The sequence below is a fragment of the Colossoma macropomum genome, unplaced genomic scaffold (assembly GCF_904425465.1).
Source record: "Colossoma macropomum unplaced genomic scaffold, Colossoma_macropomum, whole genome shotgun sequence".
NCBI lineage: Eukaryota > Metazoa > Chordata > Actinopteri > Characiformes > Serrasalmidae > Colossoma > Colossoma macropomum.
Genome location: NW_023495878.1, coordinates 1144163 through 1162812, shown reverse-complemented (window position 1 = coordinate 1162812; position 18650 = coordinate 1144163). Strand labels below are relative to the sequence as shown.

At 40.3% G+C, this 18650-nt stretch overlaps 1 protein-coding gene across 2 annotated transcripts in view; it reads left to right on the top strand.

Moving 5' to 3' along the window:
* Positions 1 to 18650, top strand: part of kcnd2 (potassium voltage-gated channel, Shal-related subfamily, member 2) — a 197681-nt gene that overhangs the window by 165788 nt on the left and 13243 nt on the right. The window contains exons 3-4 of one of the 2 annotated variants that reach the window (XM_036563776.1): positions 12271 to 12433; positions 15419 to 15517. In XM_036563776.1, coding sequence (XP_036419669.1) covers positions 12271 to 12433; positions 15419 to 15517 — 262 coding nt within the window. The remainder of the gene's footprint in view (positions 1 to 12270; positions 12434 to 15418; positions 15518 to 18650) is intronic. The other variant, XM_036563777.1, reaches the window with a different exon arrangement.

Here is an 18650-nt window from a genome sequence, read left to right as displayed (position 1 = left end):
TAAACTTAAATGTAAACTTAGAGAGCATCATTAATTTCAAACATTTTAATTTTGTATGCAGGTAAAAGTTCAGACTGCTGAGATAGATTAGGTGTAGCTTTTTTTGCAGGGGGTAATTAAGTTTTTTGGGGAAAAACATCGGGTTGACAGACTAAGCAGGTTCTTCACTGGCTTCAGCTGTTTTAGCATTGCTAGACATTTAGATTAACAATGTATTCTGTACCACTAGCTACTGTATCATGGCTGACGTGACTCTAAAAGATTCGCCAACAACATTTACCACGTCATACGGTGTGACCATTCACACACAGAACTGAAATGATGAGCTGACTGTAACATGTGACATTTAGATACCCAGCATTAAAACATCCAGAGAGACAGAGAAATTATAAGTATAATTATGTTTCTATCAAATGAAATTAAGAGATCTTATACTTTGTTATAAATGTTCATTTTTCTTGTTCTTTCTTGATGATGCTTTGGCAATACTGTAACTGAATATGGTCATGCCAATAAAGCTTATTGAATTTAATTGAATTGAGAAAGAAAGAGAGATTGAGAGAAAGGGAGGGAGGGAGGGAGAGAGAGAGTGAGAGAGAGCTAGAGAAAGAGAAAAAGACAGAAAGGAAGTGAGAAGGGAAAGAGAGAGCGAGAGAGAAAAAAGAGAAAAGGAGGGAGAGAGAGAGAAAGTGGGAGAGATAAAGAGAAAGAGTGGGAAGGATAGAGAGAGAGAGAAAGAGGGAGAGATATAGAGAAAGAGAGAGTGAGAGAGAGCTAGAAAAAGAGAAAAAGGAAGTGAGAAGGGAGAGAAAGAGAAAGAGGGATAGATAAAGAGAAAGAGAAAAAAGAGAGAAAAGGAGAGAGAGAGAGAAAGTGGGAGAGATAAAGAGAAAGAGAATGGGAAGCTTAGAGAGAGAGAAAGAGGGAGAGATAGAGAGAGAGAAAATTTGCAAAAAATGCACAAACAAATTCAAACAATTAATCCCAAATTTTGAAAACCGCACACGATTGGAGAAATTACCAATTTTATCTTAAATCTTAAAATGTGTCATTTAGCATTAATAACACACTTTAAATATACATTTATTATTTATATAATACATAATTTGACTATAATTGAGGTTTCTACTATTTCTCATAAGGCTGAATGGGATTTTTGCCAGCTTAAATATCCCTGCAACAGTTGCTACAAAGGAACTCATTTGTGGGCGACGCATGGATAAGTCAATTCACACACTCAATAAAAAAACGTAGCATGTCAAGTTCTTCTAAAGGTGTGATGAGGAGAGAACTAGGCAGACAAACGTTGCAGCAAGAGAGAGAGAGACTTACAGGAGACTATGAATAAATGAAAATCAAAAATAAACCACAACGTGTTGCAGCACCTAAGAATAGTGCCCTTCACGCATGAGATCCACTTAATCAGCCGTTAATGAAGCCGTGGAGCCCTGTCCTACTCATTACTGCCACTTACGAGACGTTTCAGGCACCAGTGGGCAAAAATGATCAGAGCATGGACAGACATCACTTTTAGTAGAAAGGAACTGCTTTCATTTCCACTGTTGCTTTTCTGCTTAGTGATGAAATTGAGCGCTGTACAAAAAAAGGCCATTTGGACGTTTACTGTAGGGAGATTGAGAGAGCGGTTTGGGCTCCAAACAAGCTTATTAATGCTGGGCAGGCTGCTGGTGTTTGGGATACACAGACACACACACACAAGCACTGACCGAATCTGACGTCCCAGGAGTGTGACATGGTGTGTCTGTTTGTGTGCTGAGCAAACCGCCTCTCTGACTACACAGCAGGCCCGGCAACAGGACCTAATACCAAGTGGGGCATCCGAAATCACAGAGGGGCATGTTCTCAGACTATTATCTGGGGTTGGGGAGGAAGGGAGGTGTTACTCAGTATATCCACTCGACTCAAAGAAAAAACTATTTAAGCACAGAGCAGTCAATGTATAATAGATGTGTCCAAAGGAGTCGACAATTCAGGAGAGAATCAACAGGAGAGCGCAGGGAGGGGAGGAGTAGAGGTGCTGAGGGGGTTGCAGCACTCCCAGATTTTAGTAGTGTTGCACTGATACCGATACTAATCACTTGTCTGCCACTGTGTGGTCACTTACAGCCTAAGTTAATATTACTGAGAGAGCGGAAGGAACCGCTGGACTTTCAGCATAATGCTTGATAGCCTTTAGCCTCGGTTTAGATACCCCGATACCCATGCCATGCCGTGTGCATGTTGGTGTGTATGAGCTCAATTAACCCAAGTTCAGTGGTCAGGTCAGCGCGCTGACCCAGCAGTGACTCTGCTGTCATCTAACAAGCTGTATGCTAAGCTTGTTACGTGCAGTGCTTCAATAGATCACACAATGAGTCCTAATGAAGCAGACCGATGGTCAGCCCTGTCGTCTCTTCACTCATCTTTTCATCAGGCTACAGCTTTAATTGGGCCTGAAAATTTGGCTCTGAAACTTGACCTGACCCACAGCACCAACTTCTGAGTCTCAACTTGACTGGAACTTAACAAAAAAGATGTGAAGTCACATCAAACAGCAAACAGAGACAGAATAAAATCCACCTCACTAATGAGAATTAAAAATGTTTAGCCTTGCAGCCTTTCACCTACCTAAATTTAAGTTTAAATTCTACTTTAGATATTTTTAATTAGATTAGATTAGATTAGATTAGATTAGATTCAGCTTTGTCATTGTGCAGAGTACAGGTACAGAGCCAATGAAATGCAGTTAGCATCTAACCAGAAATGCAAAATACAGTATTATTTGCATATAAAGTGCAGAAGGAGGGTAGAGTGGTAAAAATATAGATATGCCAGTATAAATACTTTTGTTAATTTTTGTTAATTAGCTTATACTTTTTCCCCTTCAGTTCATTTCTCATGAGGCCTTTTATACATCATGCTATTCTTACCTTAACCTTTAAAATCCCAGGCTTATTACATAAAGGCTTATTAATCAGTAACTACAAGGACTTCAGTGCAAATTGGTTGTGCTATTCTAAGGTTATAGAAGTACAAAACTTTGGGCCCTGACCATTTTAAGGGGTTAAAGATTACATTTAAATGCATGTTAAATACATGTTTTGTTATTCCAAACCACAACAGTGTTTTGTGTTTCAGTTAATTAGTCCACTATTCTTCTGCGGTCATTATAATGATTGGCATAAATGTATGACTAATCTAAGTCTTCATAAAGGTGAATTTCTGTTTAAGATCTGACTGAGTGTTACAATGTTAAGTAATGAAAACTACTGTAATTATCTCTAAATATACAGATACACAAAGGTAAAAGGAAGATATTTTTAAATAAATACTTATTCAAATAGGGGTCATTCGCTTTGTAAAGTAATCTTAATGACAGATTATGTAATAAGCATTTATAAACATTTATGTAGTGTTATGTCAGTTGTCATGACAAGCTAATGTAGGCGTGGTAACACTTTCTATGAATGTCACGTTTGTAAGCATCTATAAACACATTTATAACATGTTATAATGCCTTCATACGGCATTATAAACATGATTATAAACATTTATAAAAATGAATTATGAATTACACTTTATAGCCATGTTTATTATACATTATGAATTGTTAATATAATGCATTATAAGTAGTGTTGATAACATGTTATACTGTCAGTGCCAAAGAAGTCAGTCCCAGCTTGGAGACTGCAAATTAAAGACAAATACCAAGCTAACGGTGGTGTACATTGACTTTCCCACATTGGGTAAAGCACTGATGGGAGCACTAGTTTAAACTCTGACATTTGAAGCCTGTAATGTGCTTTATTATGTATGTTTTAGTGTTTCAGTAAATCCTTCAGTAAATACTTCAGGAGGCTTTAGTACAGTACGCTTCACTTTACTTAGAGCGGACAAATACAACTTATGAGCTCTTATAATTTGTTATGAACAGTACTTATAATGTATTATGTTAACAATTCATAATGCATAATAAGCATTGCTATAATGTGTAATGCATTTTTATAAATACTTATAGCCATGTTTATAATGCCTTATGAATGCATTATAACATTATGAATGTGTTTATAGATGCTTACAAAGGTGACATTCATAGAAAGTGTTACCGTAGGCATCATGTAGCCTTATGATCAGTACCTTACAGTAAAGTGTTACCCATTGTTCTAGCCCTCCATGTAAACCACGGCTGTAGAACGACCCATTTAACTACTACAAATCCTTCTACAAGAGTGGTTTTCCATTTCACGGATTGCTGCAATGTTTAGTGATGCACTGCAAAAAGTAATATTTTGTCAAGTGAAATAATCTTAAATCTAGTCGATCTATCTACTGTTTCTTATTTCGAGATGGTTGTGCACTTATTATAAGATTATCTAGCTTTTTTCTAGACATTTTTACTTGTTTTAGGTAATTTTATCAAGTAAAATTATCTCACTATACTGGCAGATAATTTTGCCAGTTTCAGTTCAGTCAACACTTTACACCAATTAAGTGAACTCCAATGCAGTGCAAAACTCAGAGCAGTGTAAGTTCTGACAGTGCTACAATTACTTACACAGAATGCTTCATGGAGTCTAAATTTAACTTGAATTGGTGTGAACTTACACTCTGAGAAGGTGTTGATTTAACACGAGTAAATTTGTAATCATCATTTCAGTGAAGTAAAAACACTTGTGCTCTGAGTATATGTAGAAACGGCTCTTCCTACATCTATTGTCAGACTATAAGAGTCCCACATATGAAATTTTACGCTGGACTGAGCCTGAAAATTGAAAAATGATGTCAGAACTCAACAGGAACAGTGAGGCCCTGTCAGATTTGGACAAATATTTCAAGCTCTTATCTATCCAGACCTCTTCTCTCCCACAGTCCACAAACTGGTGTTTAGCCACAAGGACTATACTTAAATAAGGAGAGGAGACGAGTGGAAGGACAGAAAAAACAGAGGATGTTATCTCTACTCGTTTGATTTGAGGATTAGTGCACAAATTGAGTATCTGCTATTCAGCTATTCTTTACTCGCTCATCTCTTTCTCTCTCTCTCTCTCTCTCTCTCTCTCTCTCTCTCTCTCTCTCTCTCTCTGTCTCTATCCCTCTCTCTCTTTCCCATATCCGTCTAATCTGCATATCATTCTGCGGAGGCGTGGGGATGTGTGTATAAAGCTGTTTGCTGTCGGGCAGTGGACGCCTTTTGATGACCTGTTTTCTCTGCTACCTGATTGGATTGTAATTGCATTGTGGCCTTCAAGGTGCTCTCAGCATATGCCTCTGCTGTGGCGTCCTTTCAGTCGTCCTAAACCTGCGTGTGTTCGTGTGAGTGCGCGCATGTGTGTGTACACATGCATGCATCTGTCCTTCAACGCTGCAGCGAGGTCTGGTGATTACTTATGTTTTCCCATCAGCATTCAGAACATTCATTCATTAAAAGATGAGCACAGGTTTAGTGTGTGTGCGTGTGTGTGCGTGTGTGTGTGTGTGTGTGTGTGGATGGATGCTTGAGAGGGGAGGTAATTCCACATCTCTTCTGCTGTATTGTGTAGTTTTCTGCCCTTAATTTGTCAGTTTTCTTCACAAAATGACAAAAAATGTGGGTGCATGTTAGAGCAGAGTCTGACAAGGCCCACCAAAATATCACCTTTCAGGCCGGGTTTGAGCCAGTTTTTCACATGTGACTTCAGGCTTGGGTCAGGCCCAGATTTGAATCATTTTCTATGAAGGGGAGAGTAGGGCACAAACCAAAGCAGGGTAAAATGTAACATGGGCACTGTTTGAAATAGCATACTTCACCAGTATATCCAGTTTTGTCATTTTTTTTTAAATAAAAATGTTATTAGGCCTGGACATTGTGTTAAAATGTCATTGGACCAATAGAAAAGGTCCAAATTTACTTGGAAAAATAGCTTCCATCCAAACTTTTTTCCTTTCACTGTACCTTCCAAGTTCCTTCCAAGTTACCATTTTGGAGATACGAGGATTTGTCCAGGCAGTGACAATATACTTTAAACTTCATATTGCTGCAGTGTATACTGTATGCTACTCTTCATCAGTAGAAATCAGTAAAATATCCAGTATATGATAAAAACCGTATACTGTGCTTCAAGGCAGGGGCAAAACGAGATTAGCTCAGTCCCTGATGTTGGCAATCAGACCAATCTACACACGCGCCCCATTTTCCTCAGATTAGCTTAGAGCCTTGGTTCCTCTCAAGGGTTCTTTCTCTTGCTCTTAGGGAGTTTTTCCTTGCCACTGTCGCCATAGGCAATGCTCATGGGGGCTTGGACCCAGATTTTTCTGTAAAGCTGCTTTGTGACAATGTCTATGGTAAAAAGTGCTATATAAGTAAACTTTGACTTGACCTGACTTGACTTAACCTGACACTATGACAGAGTGGTGGAGCGTTTTCTTCTCCAAAACCACAAGTAAACTTTAAAAAAATTGTCTGTGTGATAAACCTGTGAGACCCCGATGTTTTCCTACATAAGTAATTTCATCATATTCATAGTTGGTTATATGAGCCAGTTCAACAGAATAAAAACCAGTGTGACTTCTGACAGTTTTAGTATGTTACTGTTTCAGCCACATTATCTATGGAGTAAGTTAATTTAATCAAATAAATTAGGTAGCAACCTCACCTTTAGACCAGCAGGGAGAGCTGATGGAACTTCAGTTCCGTTTCGACAAATTATTTTCTTTCCTTTTACTGTCATTTCTGTTTCCATTCATGTATATTTGTCAAATTCTAGCATACTTGCTATCCAAACTACACGTTAGCCAAACTTTTGGCTTCCCTTTTAACATCATATTTACTGCATGCATGGCCATAACTAGCTATGAGGACACCAAGGTTCGGACCCCGGTAGTTTCAGAAGGTTTCGGTGGGATTTTATGAGATTCAGTGTGGAAAAAATGATGTAGCTACCCAATTAGCAGTGACTGGTTCTCAGCTGACCTCAGAACAGCTGTGGCTTGGGTTTATCTCTGTATGAGACACTACAGAGAAGCAAAGTAACTTGGACTTCTTGAGATGTTCAAGTATGCAGCACACATGCTATAGGTTGCAGTTGCATTATGTTGCAGTTGCATAACATTGCAGTTGTAAAAATATATCTAGCTAATAGTTTATGAGCGCAATGAACACATTAAGATAGTAAAATGCAAACCTTGTATTTCATTTTTGTGTTTGGACTGCTCATTAAGTTGCTGGCTAAGTCACAATGCTTTAGTCTAGCTCCAGTAACTGCTCAGTTTAGGCTCTTTTGTTGGCTATATTAGTGATTCAGCCCTGACTGCATGCATAGAGTGACTGAAGGATTTTTTTTCAATGAAAGGCTCATTATTTAACAACCCTGATGCCACTGCAAGCATCATTATAGCACATGACCACAGCAAAACGGACTCATTCCACAAGTCACACATTTAAGATTGCAAACGAAAGCTTTTATTCGTTTACTGTGTTAAGGTTGGTGATCATAATTGAATCTGTTTTGTTCGTGTTTTTTTCTCAGGCTGAAATTTCTTGAGTGTTAAGTTTCGATTTAAAGTTTGGAGTCATTTAAGGGTGAATTTGTGTCAAGCTGCAAACATGCAACTCAAGTCCATCACATTATGACCATCACATTGCAAGGTCAAATGTACTCATTGTCCTCTAAATGGACATGACTGTGAGCTCTGCCATCTCTTATGTTGGATGACGGCGGTGATTTCCTCACACACACATCCGAATGTGTGGACATCAGTGAGCAGTGACCAACATATTCATCATGTACACAAATCTAATTATGAGCATAATAGCCTACAAGGGACTTTATTAGTTCTCCTTAATGAAGCTTTTGTCTGCCAGTCCAAAGCATCGCGTATTTGTCCTCTGGACACCGCCACTGTTCTGTCTCATAGACGCACTAATGAGGATGTATTCACATGGCGTCTACAAGCTTAGAGTGGGCAGACAATAAGATCACCCAGAACAAAACGAAAAAGAAAAGATGTGGTTAATCTCTCTCTCTCTTTCTCTCTATCTCTCTCTCTCTCTCTCTCTCTCTCTCTCTCTCTCTGCCTCTTTCTCACTCTCTCGTAGTTAATTACAGGAGTTTAATTGGAGAAGTTGACTCTGTGGCGTGCGTAATTATCACTCAGTCTTTGGAGGCTGCATCTCATTGGGCCCCCGAGCGCATATCCGCGGTGCCGTAATTCAATTAAACTCTCCACTTAGCGAGTGCCACAGCCTCTCAGCACCCTTAAAGAGGCATGCCACAACCGCGCTGTAACACACTCGCTGCTAAACTGAGGCCAGAGGACAGAAACAGATTGTGCTCTGAATGTGGATCTTCTGCTGCTTCGGTCCTTTAAATTGGCCTGTATTGTTAAATGGAGCCAGTAACTTCTTAGGATTTGTATATTTGGCCACATTCACATTATAAGTCGTAACAGTTCAGATTTTCTTCTCTTAGATCTGTTGTTTCTGCCTTCACAGTCGTGGTTATGTGACCTATATATCTGAACAGGCCTCAGCCCTGCAAATCTTTCAGATTAGCTACTCTTGACACACTGTCAATGCTGCATAATGATGACTGTGATATGCACATAAGCAGAGAATTATGATATAACAACAGCATATCGCTGTTGTCGGAACAGAACCTCGTATCTCCATTTTTGACGTTTTTTAGCTTTTGACATAATTTATAAATGCCTGTTGCCCTTTACATTGTGAAACATTGCATAAATTTCGTAATGAATGGACCAAAATAAACGACCCAAAATGACTTGGAAAAAAGTCTGGTTCCATTGACTTACATTAAAGGTAAAGCAGTTTTTTTCCTTCTCCTGTAAAGTTATAATTTTGGAGAGACAAGGTTTTGTTCCGATAGCCACAATACCTATTCCAATCAGACCATTTGCACTGTGGTCACATAGCCATTTTTCAGTTATATCTGACCGAGGAGTACATATAAAGGTGGCTGATTTTTGTGTTCACACTACGTTGAAAATACCTAATTGCATGTTTGGTCAGCAGTTTAGCGTATTCACTTGAAATGATTTTCATTTTCATGTAAGAGTGTTGACACATGACTTCAGCAGGCTGAATAGAAGCTGAATCTGCTTGGTCTGAATTTGATTCTCTATTTTTCATCTTCCATTCACCAGTGAAAGTCAACTCACGTTCACATGAGTGTTAAAAATAGCGCTGAACGTCTGTCAACCATAGCACGCTGCTTATAATTCCAGCCGAGCCTTGTGTCTGCGTGGGAGAACGTGAGCTGTTACTGGGGTTGAAGGTCATTTCCGGGATGCCAGTGAATGTGAGCTTTCTCTCAGCAGCATTCTGGGCTTATGATATATTCCACTGTACAGTTCACAGTCAGCTGCTCAGACACGATCCACCCTGTAGTTAATGTGGGTCGTCTTCCACTAATTATTTAAAAAATTCTGCATAAGTAAATGGTTAAGACATTCTTCAAATGTGAAGAAGAGCCGTTTTGTCCCTTCAACAAAAATCAAACCACCTTGGGAGACACAACATTTTATGTCCATTTAACCATCTTGGCTATAAATATGTCTCAGTGTGTGCTAATGTGCTAGTATAGGCTAAAAATATAATACAAAAGAAAACACAGACTTATTTTGCTCTGCTTTAAGCTTTAGCTCAGGTATAGCCACTTTTCTCACATCTCTGGCAGGAAACTTTTCCACAAAAGTAGAATAGTTTCTTGAAAAATGTCTCTTAACGTTTGACTTTTTACAAGGCTGAAGCTTCTCATTCACCAGCTTCTTGTTTGAATTTTCTCATTCCACCTTAAATGGTGCCTGAGGCGCCAGAATGCACCTGCTGCACCATTTAAGGTGGAAAATTCAAAGAAGAAGCGACTTCAGCTTTGTGACTTTTTAGTGTTTGACAGTTTCTCGTTGCAGATTAAATGTTTCAGGAAACCAGCTGGAGTGATTATAAATGCGATTAAGTTCAGTGGTCGCCAAATTCTCAATGTTCATCTTAAATCTTTCTCGTTGCCATTTCATTAGCTACGAGCTAGGCGAGACTGTTGTCTGCGTTGCTATGGTGACCAGCAGTCTGCGCGCCAACCTTCAGGGTTAAAGGTTGATAAACTAGCAGTTATACGCTGTATTAACTCCAGTGCTTAAGACCATTTATTGTTAAACTGTGTTAAACGATCAGCAGAGCTTTATTTTACTGAAAAGGAGGATTATTTTATTTTCACCTATAAAATCTAATTCTGCTGTGGAGCCACAAAAGGGCAATAAAAGAGCCGCATGCAGCTCCGGAGCCACATGTTGCCGACCCCTGGGTTAGGATGTAAACAGTGTTATTCAGAGGGATTAAATGTGAAATGAGAGTCAGAATTGTTCACGGTGGTGGTGATAGGAACAAGACATCCAAAAAAGTTAATGCATCTAAAAATGTACTCACAGAAAGTTATTACATGAAAAGATTACAGATACAGTGCTTGATGCCTGAGAAGTAGTTCTGAGAAGGTTTTGTGCATAAAACATATTTTTTTTAAAAACCCATTCATGCCATGCAGGGCGTTGTAAGGCAAAATTCCTACCTTTTTAGATTTATCGTTGATTTACCATTATCAACATTACATATAAAACTCAGAATGCCTATGTGTGTTAATTGAACCTGGTTCCTATCACTACCACTGTGAAGACATCTGAGTTGGTAAGTTTCTACCATGAACCATTTCACATAAAAACACTGTGAATGTACACTCTCAGTGATGCAAAGATTTTGAAAAATCAGCGTGATTCCCCTTTAAAATGCTCGTAAAATGTAATGATTTGCCATACAAACATAAGTTTGCTGTAGATATCCATGTGTTTCTGAGTACAAGCGCTGAAACAGGAGTACCTTCTCAGAAACATCCATCTCACCAGTATGTTGGCAGTTTAGCACGAGCTGTGTGGTGTTGATGTGTTTGTCCCTCAGTGGTCTGGTGGACCCACCACATTATTGTTATTTAAGTCAACACAGCCATAACAATTTATGTACAAATACCAGATGTTTAAAATATCACAAGTGGTCAGCGTAGGGTTCTCCTTTAGCAGCTGTAGCCAGTCAGCAGCCTGTCCATGTTGTCCACCCTCACAAACACACACATATACAAACACATACACACAGACACACACACACTAACAGCAGGCCATGTAGGAGGAGAACAGAGTGAAGGGACACAGCACCTCCATACTTTTATTCCCGCGGGTTCAGCCCAACACCACATGTGTAATATAAATGTGTGGGGGGTGAACAGTGTGGAGTCACTGAAAATGTGTTATTTTGTATGTTTTAACAAAAATGAGCAAAGGCCAAGGAATCTAAGGTTGAAATAATAATAAATTGCATCACTTTGTCTTTTGGTAAAAACTGAAATGGGTCCCGCAGACCTGAACACCATACAAGGGGTAAAGTGGTTCTCTCGCATTAGTAGAAAAGGCTTCTCTTTAACAACAGCTCTGAGAGAGGAGAGGGGGTGGCATGACAGAAGGAGAGGGTGTGTGTGTGTGTGTGTGTGTGTGTGTGTGTTACGGGAATAAGATGTCACACCAGCATTTTGCGTTCCCACGGTGACATGCTGGCGTCACACACTGCGCATTGTGGGAGCGATATGAGCTTGTGTGAACACACAGCCTCTGTGGTGCCTAATTATGAATGAAACAGGTCTTATTTTAAGGGCAAAGTAAAAGAAAGTAGGCCAAAAATATCTCTCTCTCACTCTCTCTCTCTTTCTTGCTCTCTTTCTCCCTCTATCTCTCTCGAACACACGTGGGCACGCTTTTTGGGTTTCATATCTCGCTCCTCACAAAAACATTAAACTTTTTTTTTATTTTAATTTAGAGGCAAGACTTGGCAGAATCTTGAGTCTTTTCAGAGAAGCGGGGCCTGGAGTCAGATTAAGAGAGTCATCACACCCCGAAAAACAGCAACAGATGAAGAAGTGTGTTAGACTGGTGCTCTGTGGCTCTCTGCTGCCTCTCAGTGGTTATTCACAGAACTGCACTGACTCGAAAAGACTGCGCTGAGCAGAGTAAAAATTACAGCAGATATTTACATAGTAAATAATGTTGCACTTGAACAGTTTTTCTCTTTTCTTCCTTCACTCTCTCTCTCTCCCTCTTTCTCTGTTCTTTAATGTAAAGACATTCTGCTACACTTGTATTGCCAAAGTCTGTGGCAATACAAGAGAATTCTGTGTGTAACACTGTTAATGTGTAATAAAAGAAGAGTCTGTAATGAATCTCTCTCTCTCTCTCTCACAGCTATGGGGACATGGTTCCGAAGACGATCGTGGGGAAGATTTTTGGCTCCATTTGTTCACTTAGTGGAGTGTTGGTGATCGCGCTGCCTGTGCCCGTCATCGTGTCCAATTTCAGCCGTATCTACCACCAGAGCCAGCGGGCCGAGAAACGTCGTGCACAAAAGGTACCGCTCTGCTCAGCCTGACCCACTGGAGTCAATACCTCTGACCTCTCAGGGCCCACTGGTGCTGAATATGCAGGTCTGGCTGGGAGAGAGAGATTTACTGATTTAAGATTTTATGCACACACACACACACACACACACACACAAAGCTTTCAGAGTACCAGACACACAAACGCACACACGCACACTTAACAGACACGCAGAGAGAGTCGTTAATGCAGTTTGGCACAAGACGTTCTTGCCCTAGATGTAAGTGTATGTTTATGTGTGGTACATCAGTTTCAGTCTCTCTGGGACGGTCATACTCAGGGCAGATCCAGAATCCAACGCTTTATGTTGGCCACCGTTTTAGAAAAGCAATAAGCCACTTATTAAGGCTGCGCATTACTGCGATTTTAGCATGGCAAGGGTGTTCTTAGGTACAGCCTCTCATGGCTTATTGCTTTAGTATATAAGAATAGAGCTATAAAGCAGCAGTTCTCAAACTTTTTTAGTCCAAATTCTCCTGTGTGGATAGTAAATACCACTGTCCCCTCTCCCCGAGGACCATGTCTTATCAGAACCTCATCTATTTTGTTAGCTTTCTCTGCAGCTATTGCTGACCTGTACATACAAGAGACATGGCCCTGTTCTATGACAGATAACTCATTAAGTGAGTGTGGTATAGCCCTGAATAACACATATTTAACTCTATAACGATTAATACCATCTACTATTTTTAAACAAGTACCACCTTTCATGGCCTTTTTTATGACCTTTTAAGTCGATTTAATAAGCAGCATTAAAAATTCCTAACCTTTAAAAATTTTCTGCGGCCCTCAGCTTGAGACCTGCTGCTGTTGAGGATGGAGCTGCATTCAGAGGTGTTTAGACAACATCTTTTTAAATGCAAAGCATGCTTAAAAAGTAGCAGAACAAGCCTCTTAAACGGGGCAAGTTAACACATTTCATAGATAAGCAGGTAAACACAAAACAATACCGTTGACTGATTCAAGTGACTTGAACACTCTTTTACATTCTTTGTGCTCAAAAACAGTCAAAACTAGCTTTTCCTATGTTCAATGGTTAGAGAGAAGGTATCCTCGATTGGTGAGCTGTGATGACATACACTGCTTTTCCATGAATCTCAGTTTAACATAGTTTAAAGTGTGTTGCGCAGGCAAGAAGAGACCTTTCAGTTGAAGGTTGTGTTGCTTTTTAAATGACAATGAAAAGAAGTGTCCTTAAGAGTTTGAAAAGGCGCAATCTGAACACCCCCTTCAGGAAGCTTGGAAGCCTTTTCAGACTCTCTATGTGTGCTCCTTGTCAGTAATGTCTATGGAGCAACGTGCACTGCAGCTGAAAAGCACTTCTCTTTCCTTCACAACACACTTTTCATTTGTAAACTGCACGTTTCAGTTAAAAAATCATTAAATGGTTTGCATGGAAGCGTGGCATACATCATTGACAGCTGACCAATCAATATCAAGGATGCCTTCTACTCACTAATGCAACAGGTAGGAAAAGCTAGTTTTGGACATTTTTGAACACAATGAATCATATTCTGTTTTTTTGTTGTAGAAATATTATTTCTGTTTTCTGTTTACTATTGTACAACCCCAATTCCAAAAAAGTTGGGACGCTGTGTAAAATGTAAATAAATTTAAATAAAAACATAATGCAATGATTTGCAAATCTCACAGACCCATATTTTATTCACAATACAACATACAACACATATCAGATGTTGAAAGTAAGACATCTTACCATTTCATGAAAAACATTAATTCTTTTAGAACTTGATGGTAGCAACGCATCTTAGAAAAGTGGGACAGTGCCGTGTTTACCATTGTGTAGCATCCCCTCTTCTTTTAACAACAGTCTGTAAACATCTGAGAAGTGAGGAGACCAATTGCTGGAGTTTTGGGAGAGAAATGTTGTCCCATTCTTGTCTGATGTAGGATTCTAGCTGCTCAACAGTCCTGGATGTACGTTTTTGAGATGCGTTGCTGCTATCAAGTTCTAAATGAGTTAGTATTTTTCATGAAATCGTAAAATTACATGTTCTATTGTGAATAAAATATGGGTCTATGAGATTTGCAAATCATTGCATTCTGTTTCTATTTACTTTTATTGACATTTTACACAGCGTCTCAACTTTTTTTTGGAATTGGGGTTGTATATGTTAATTTCAAAATGTTGTTCAATCATCTCAGTCACTGGCATCCTTGCAAATCAATGTCTTGTGTTTACATGCCAATCAAATGTGTTAACCTACTCATTTTTTCAGGCACAACACGCAGCGTGCCTCACGTTTAAAAGGGCGTGGTGTGAACGCTCCCTCGTTCCTCTGAGGTTGATCGGTATGCTGAGCTGCAGCGCTGTGCTCTTGTGCTCTCTGCATGTTCTACTGCCCTTCATCTGACTGAGTCCAGGCAAACCATAAGAGACACAGATCTGATATCTCAATCACACACACACACAGACACACAAACACACACATACACATACACTGAGGAACGGACAGAGCTCTAAAACAACAATCTGTTTTTGCTGTTAAGAGAAGAGAGGGGAAAAGAGAGAGACAGACACAGAAACAGAGAGATAGAGAGAGGGAAGGAAAATAGAAAGAGTAAGAGAAGTAAAGGAAAAGAGAGAGGAAGGGGATGATGAGGTAAAAAGATTTGGGGTAGAAAGAGAGGGAAAGAAAGCGATGAAAGAAAAGGGGAAAAGAGAGAAAGAGAGAAGGGAAGAGAGCGAGAAAGGGAAAGACAGAGCAAAAGGGAGGGGAAAAAGAGAATAAAAGGAGAAGAGAGAGAGAGAGAGAGAGAGAGAGAGAGAGAGAGAGAAAGAGAGAGAGAAAGAGCATAAGAAGATGTCAAGGTTATATAGAACATGCAAGAAGCGTTCCTCAATAAGCATGCTTGCTTTCCACTCACACACACACACAGGTGTGCTATGAGGAGCGAGTGTTCGGCTAAAACGCCCGTGTGTTTGTCCGAACAGAAAACCAGGCTTGCTAGAATTCGTGCGGCGAAGAGCGGGGGTGCTAATGCTTATTTGCAGTACAAACGCAATGGGCTGCTGGCCGACGCCGAGGAGGAGGTAACCGTGGAAACCGCAGGGGTCTCTGGTGCTGGGACGTTGCTGTGCCATTACGGGCTGGTGCTGGTGCATGCGGATCCTCACCCCCCTGACCTTTCACCTTTCCACCAGGGGCCGGGGGTCCGGCAGGGCTGCCTTCATCCAAATGCTTTTGTGGTGTCCTCTAACTGCTCTCTCTCTCTCTCTCTATCTCTCTCTCTCTCTATCTATCTATCTCTGTGAGGCTACATCTCTTACTGTCTCTCTCTGTACTCTCACTCTACCCTCTCTCATTGCTCTCTCTCTCTTACTCATATTCTCTTAAATGCTCTTTCATCTTCTGTCTCTCTTTCTACACTCACTGTTCCCCAGTTTCAGTTGAACTATTATTCATTTTCTCTTTATCTCCCTCTCTTTTTCTCATTCTTTTTGAGATGCATCCATCTGCAGACCCAGAGAGGTGGCAGCAGTCTTAGGTTGCAGTTTCAGGGAATGAGACTTTGCTGTGTTAGTGTAACACTTGTTCTACAAGAATAACACTTAGGTAGCTAGTATTGTGATAGCATTATACTTAAATAGCTTGCAGGCAAGTGTAACTTTTAGCTTAAGGTACTATTTTTTCCCTCATGATAGTCAAGTTAACAGTTGCTAACTTAAGATAATTAATTTCCCTTGTCTAGCAAGCTGAAGGGTGTTTTTCCACAGTACAATGTACTAGAACTCTGGCACCAGTCCACTGGCCTCCTGTCCAGTGTCAAATGTTCCAGTTATATGGTTTTTGGTACCTATTCAAGATTGGTACCAACAGGACAAGATACCCAAAGATGTTCTCCTCTGTCTTTGCCCTGCTAAAAAGAGCAGCCTAGACCAGCAAAACCAAGATAGCAAGCATATATCAATCTCCTGGCTTGATAAGGTCAGCACCCCGCTGACCGTTTGCCACTGCTGGTCCACCCTCGGACCACCCAGGCTACTGTCCTGCACACAGGCTCTAACTAGTTTTTAATCTCCTCAAACAGATTTTAAATACTCAGTTTTTATTTTAGAAAATAATCTAAGACAAATATTACAAACATCTGAGAGAAAAAAACACTAGAAAAGATATAAAATGATTTTAGAGAAAATGTTGTTGCTGACAGTGTGCTACATTAAAGTTATTAAGAAAGAAAGGAAGGAAGGAAAAATAAGTACATTAAAATACACTATGAGTGGAAAATGACTAAGGCTGAATGGAATTTTGTCTAATACTCAGCTTAACCACTGGTGGGCCGCTCAGAAAATGCTGAGCAAAACACCAGTGGACCGCCAGCTTTGCCAACAGTGGGCCAACAGTGGCCCACTATCCTCTTGCTAGCAGGGGTATAACAGCTTCCATAGCTGCTGACCAGCACAACAGCGTCCAAAACAAAACATGTGCTGGTTTTGCTGCTAACTAGCTATTCTAGTCCTTCCTGTTTTTAGTATGATAGTAACACTTTCAATTGAAGCCTCAGATTATTTAGCAAATTCTTTACATTTCCAGGTGAAAATAAAGTCTCCAAGCACTATTACATCAGCAATAAGAGCAACAGAAAGTAAACCGGAATGGTATTTTGATGTGAATTATTACTTTGTGAAAGGTTTGCTAAGGTGACAGAAGCTAGTTAGGAAGCTAATGCTAAAATTAGCTAGCCTCCACAGATTGTTTTGGCTTATCACAGAGTCTTTGTCAAGCTTTGTTTGATTCTACACATGAATCTATGTACCTACAGACATATGTGTGTGTCTGAGTGCAGAAAATAACACTGTATTTCATGTCAGCACTAAGCTAAGCTAACTAATAGGCTAGATAGCTAAAGTCGCTTCACTCTCTGGACAAAAAACTGAAGCTTTACTTGAATCTACATGAGTCTGTGTACATAGACATCTGAGGTGAGTGTATGCATGCAGTATATAGCGTTTCATGTCAGTACAACCTTGTTTAGCCGATATCCCTGAAAGCAAGAGGATAGTGGGCCACTGTTGGCCTGCTGATGGCAAAGCTGGCAGTCCACTGGCGTTTTGATCAGTGTTTTTTCTGGGCAGCCCACTGTTGGTTAAGCAGAGTATTAGAATTCCACTTAACATCGCTCAGTTAACAAGGCTCTGTGCATTTAAAATCTGTATGGGTCGATTAAAAACTAGTTAGAGCTTGTATGCAGGACAATAATCTGGGTGGCCCAAAGGTGGACCAGCAGTGGCAAACAGTCAGTGGGGTGCTGACCTTATCAAGCCGGTGGACCGATACAAGCTTGCTATCTGGGATGTTAGGCTAACTGGCAAACAAATTAGCTAATCAGCCAAATTTTATGCTTTAGAGTGTCATAGAATGAGCAAAAAGAATGTTTAAATTGCTAATTGTGGTTATAATGAAGGTTCTAGCTGTCTATCAAGAAGGTGGAAAATGAACTAGAACTACAACTGTAACCTCCGCTGGCTCTTGTTTAGGTCAGCTCTTGTTTTTAAATGTACAGTGGAAAAACATACTAAATTAAAACGTGGAAAAAATTCTAAGCAACTGCTTGTCTGGAACTGTTACGGCTCTCAGGGCTCTGCAGATGGTTGATGTGAGCTCTTTCACACTTTCTCTTTCATGCTCTCTCTCTCTTTCTCTCTCTCCAGTGCAGCATTGACTCTCTGCCTTGATCACGTCCTCTCTCACACCTAGGAGTCAGTGCCTCTTTCCTGGTGACCAGTCATGTGACACTAATCATGTGACCTCATGTGGCTAGGGATCCCTTCTCAACGGGGCTGCCACTCCTCTACTGCAAACCCTCTTTCCATCTCTCAGTTCCTTTCTTCTCCTTCTTCTTCTTCTTCTTCACCTGCTTTCTCTACTGCTACTACTACTTTCTTTACTACTACTACTTACCTGTGCTCCATGCCTTTTATAACATGCATTTTTGAGTGATCTCATCTCGGCTGCCCAAACTGGCCTGCGCTCTCTCCTTCCTCATGACATCATCCGAACGCATCATGGATTCCATCCCATGGAGGAATGAGAATGTTTGAGCTGCATGTCATTGATTGGCCAGCATTTAAACTGGGGGCGGGACCTGGGAGTGGGGAAAAGGAACAGATTCAGAGGCCTTGAGGAGTGTTGACTGGATGTCTGTGCGAATGTTTGGACATGTTA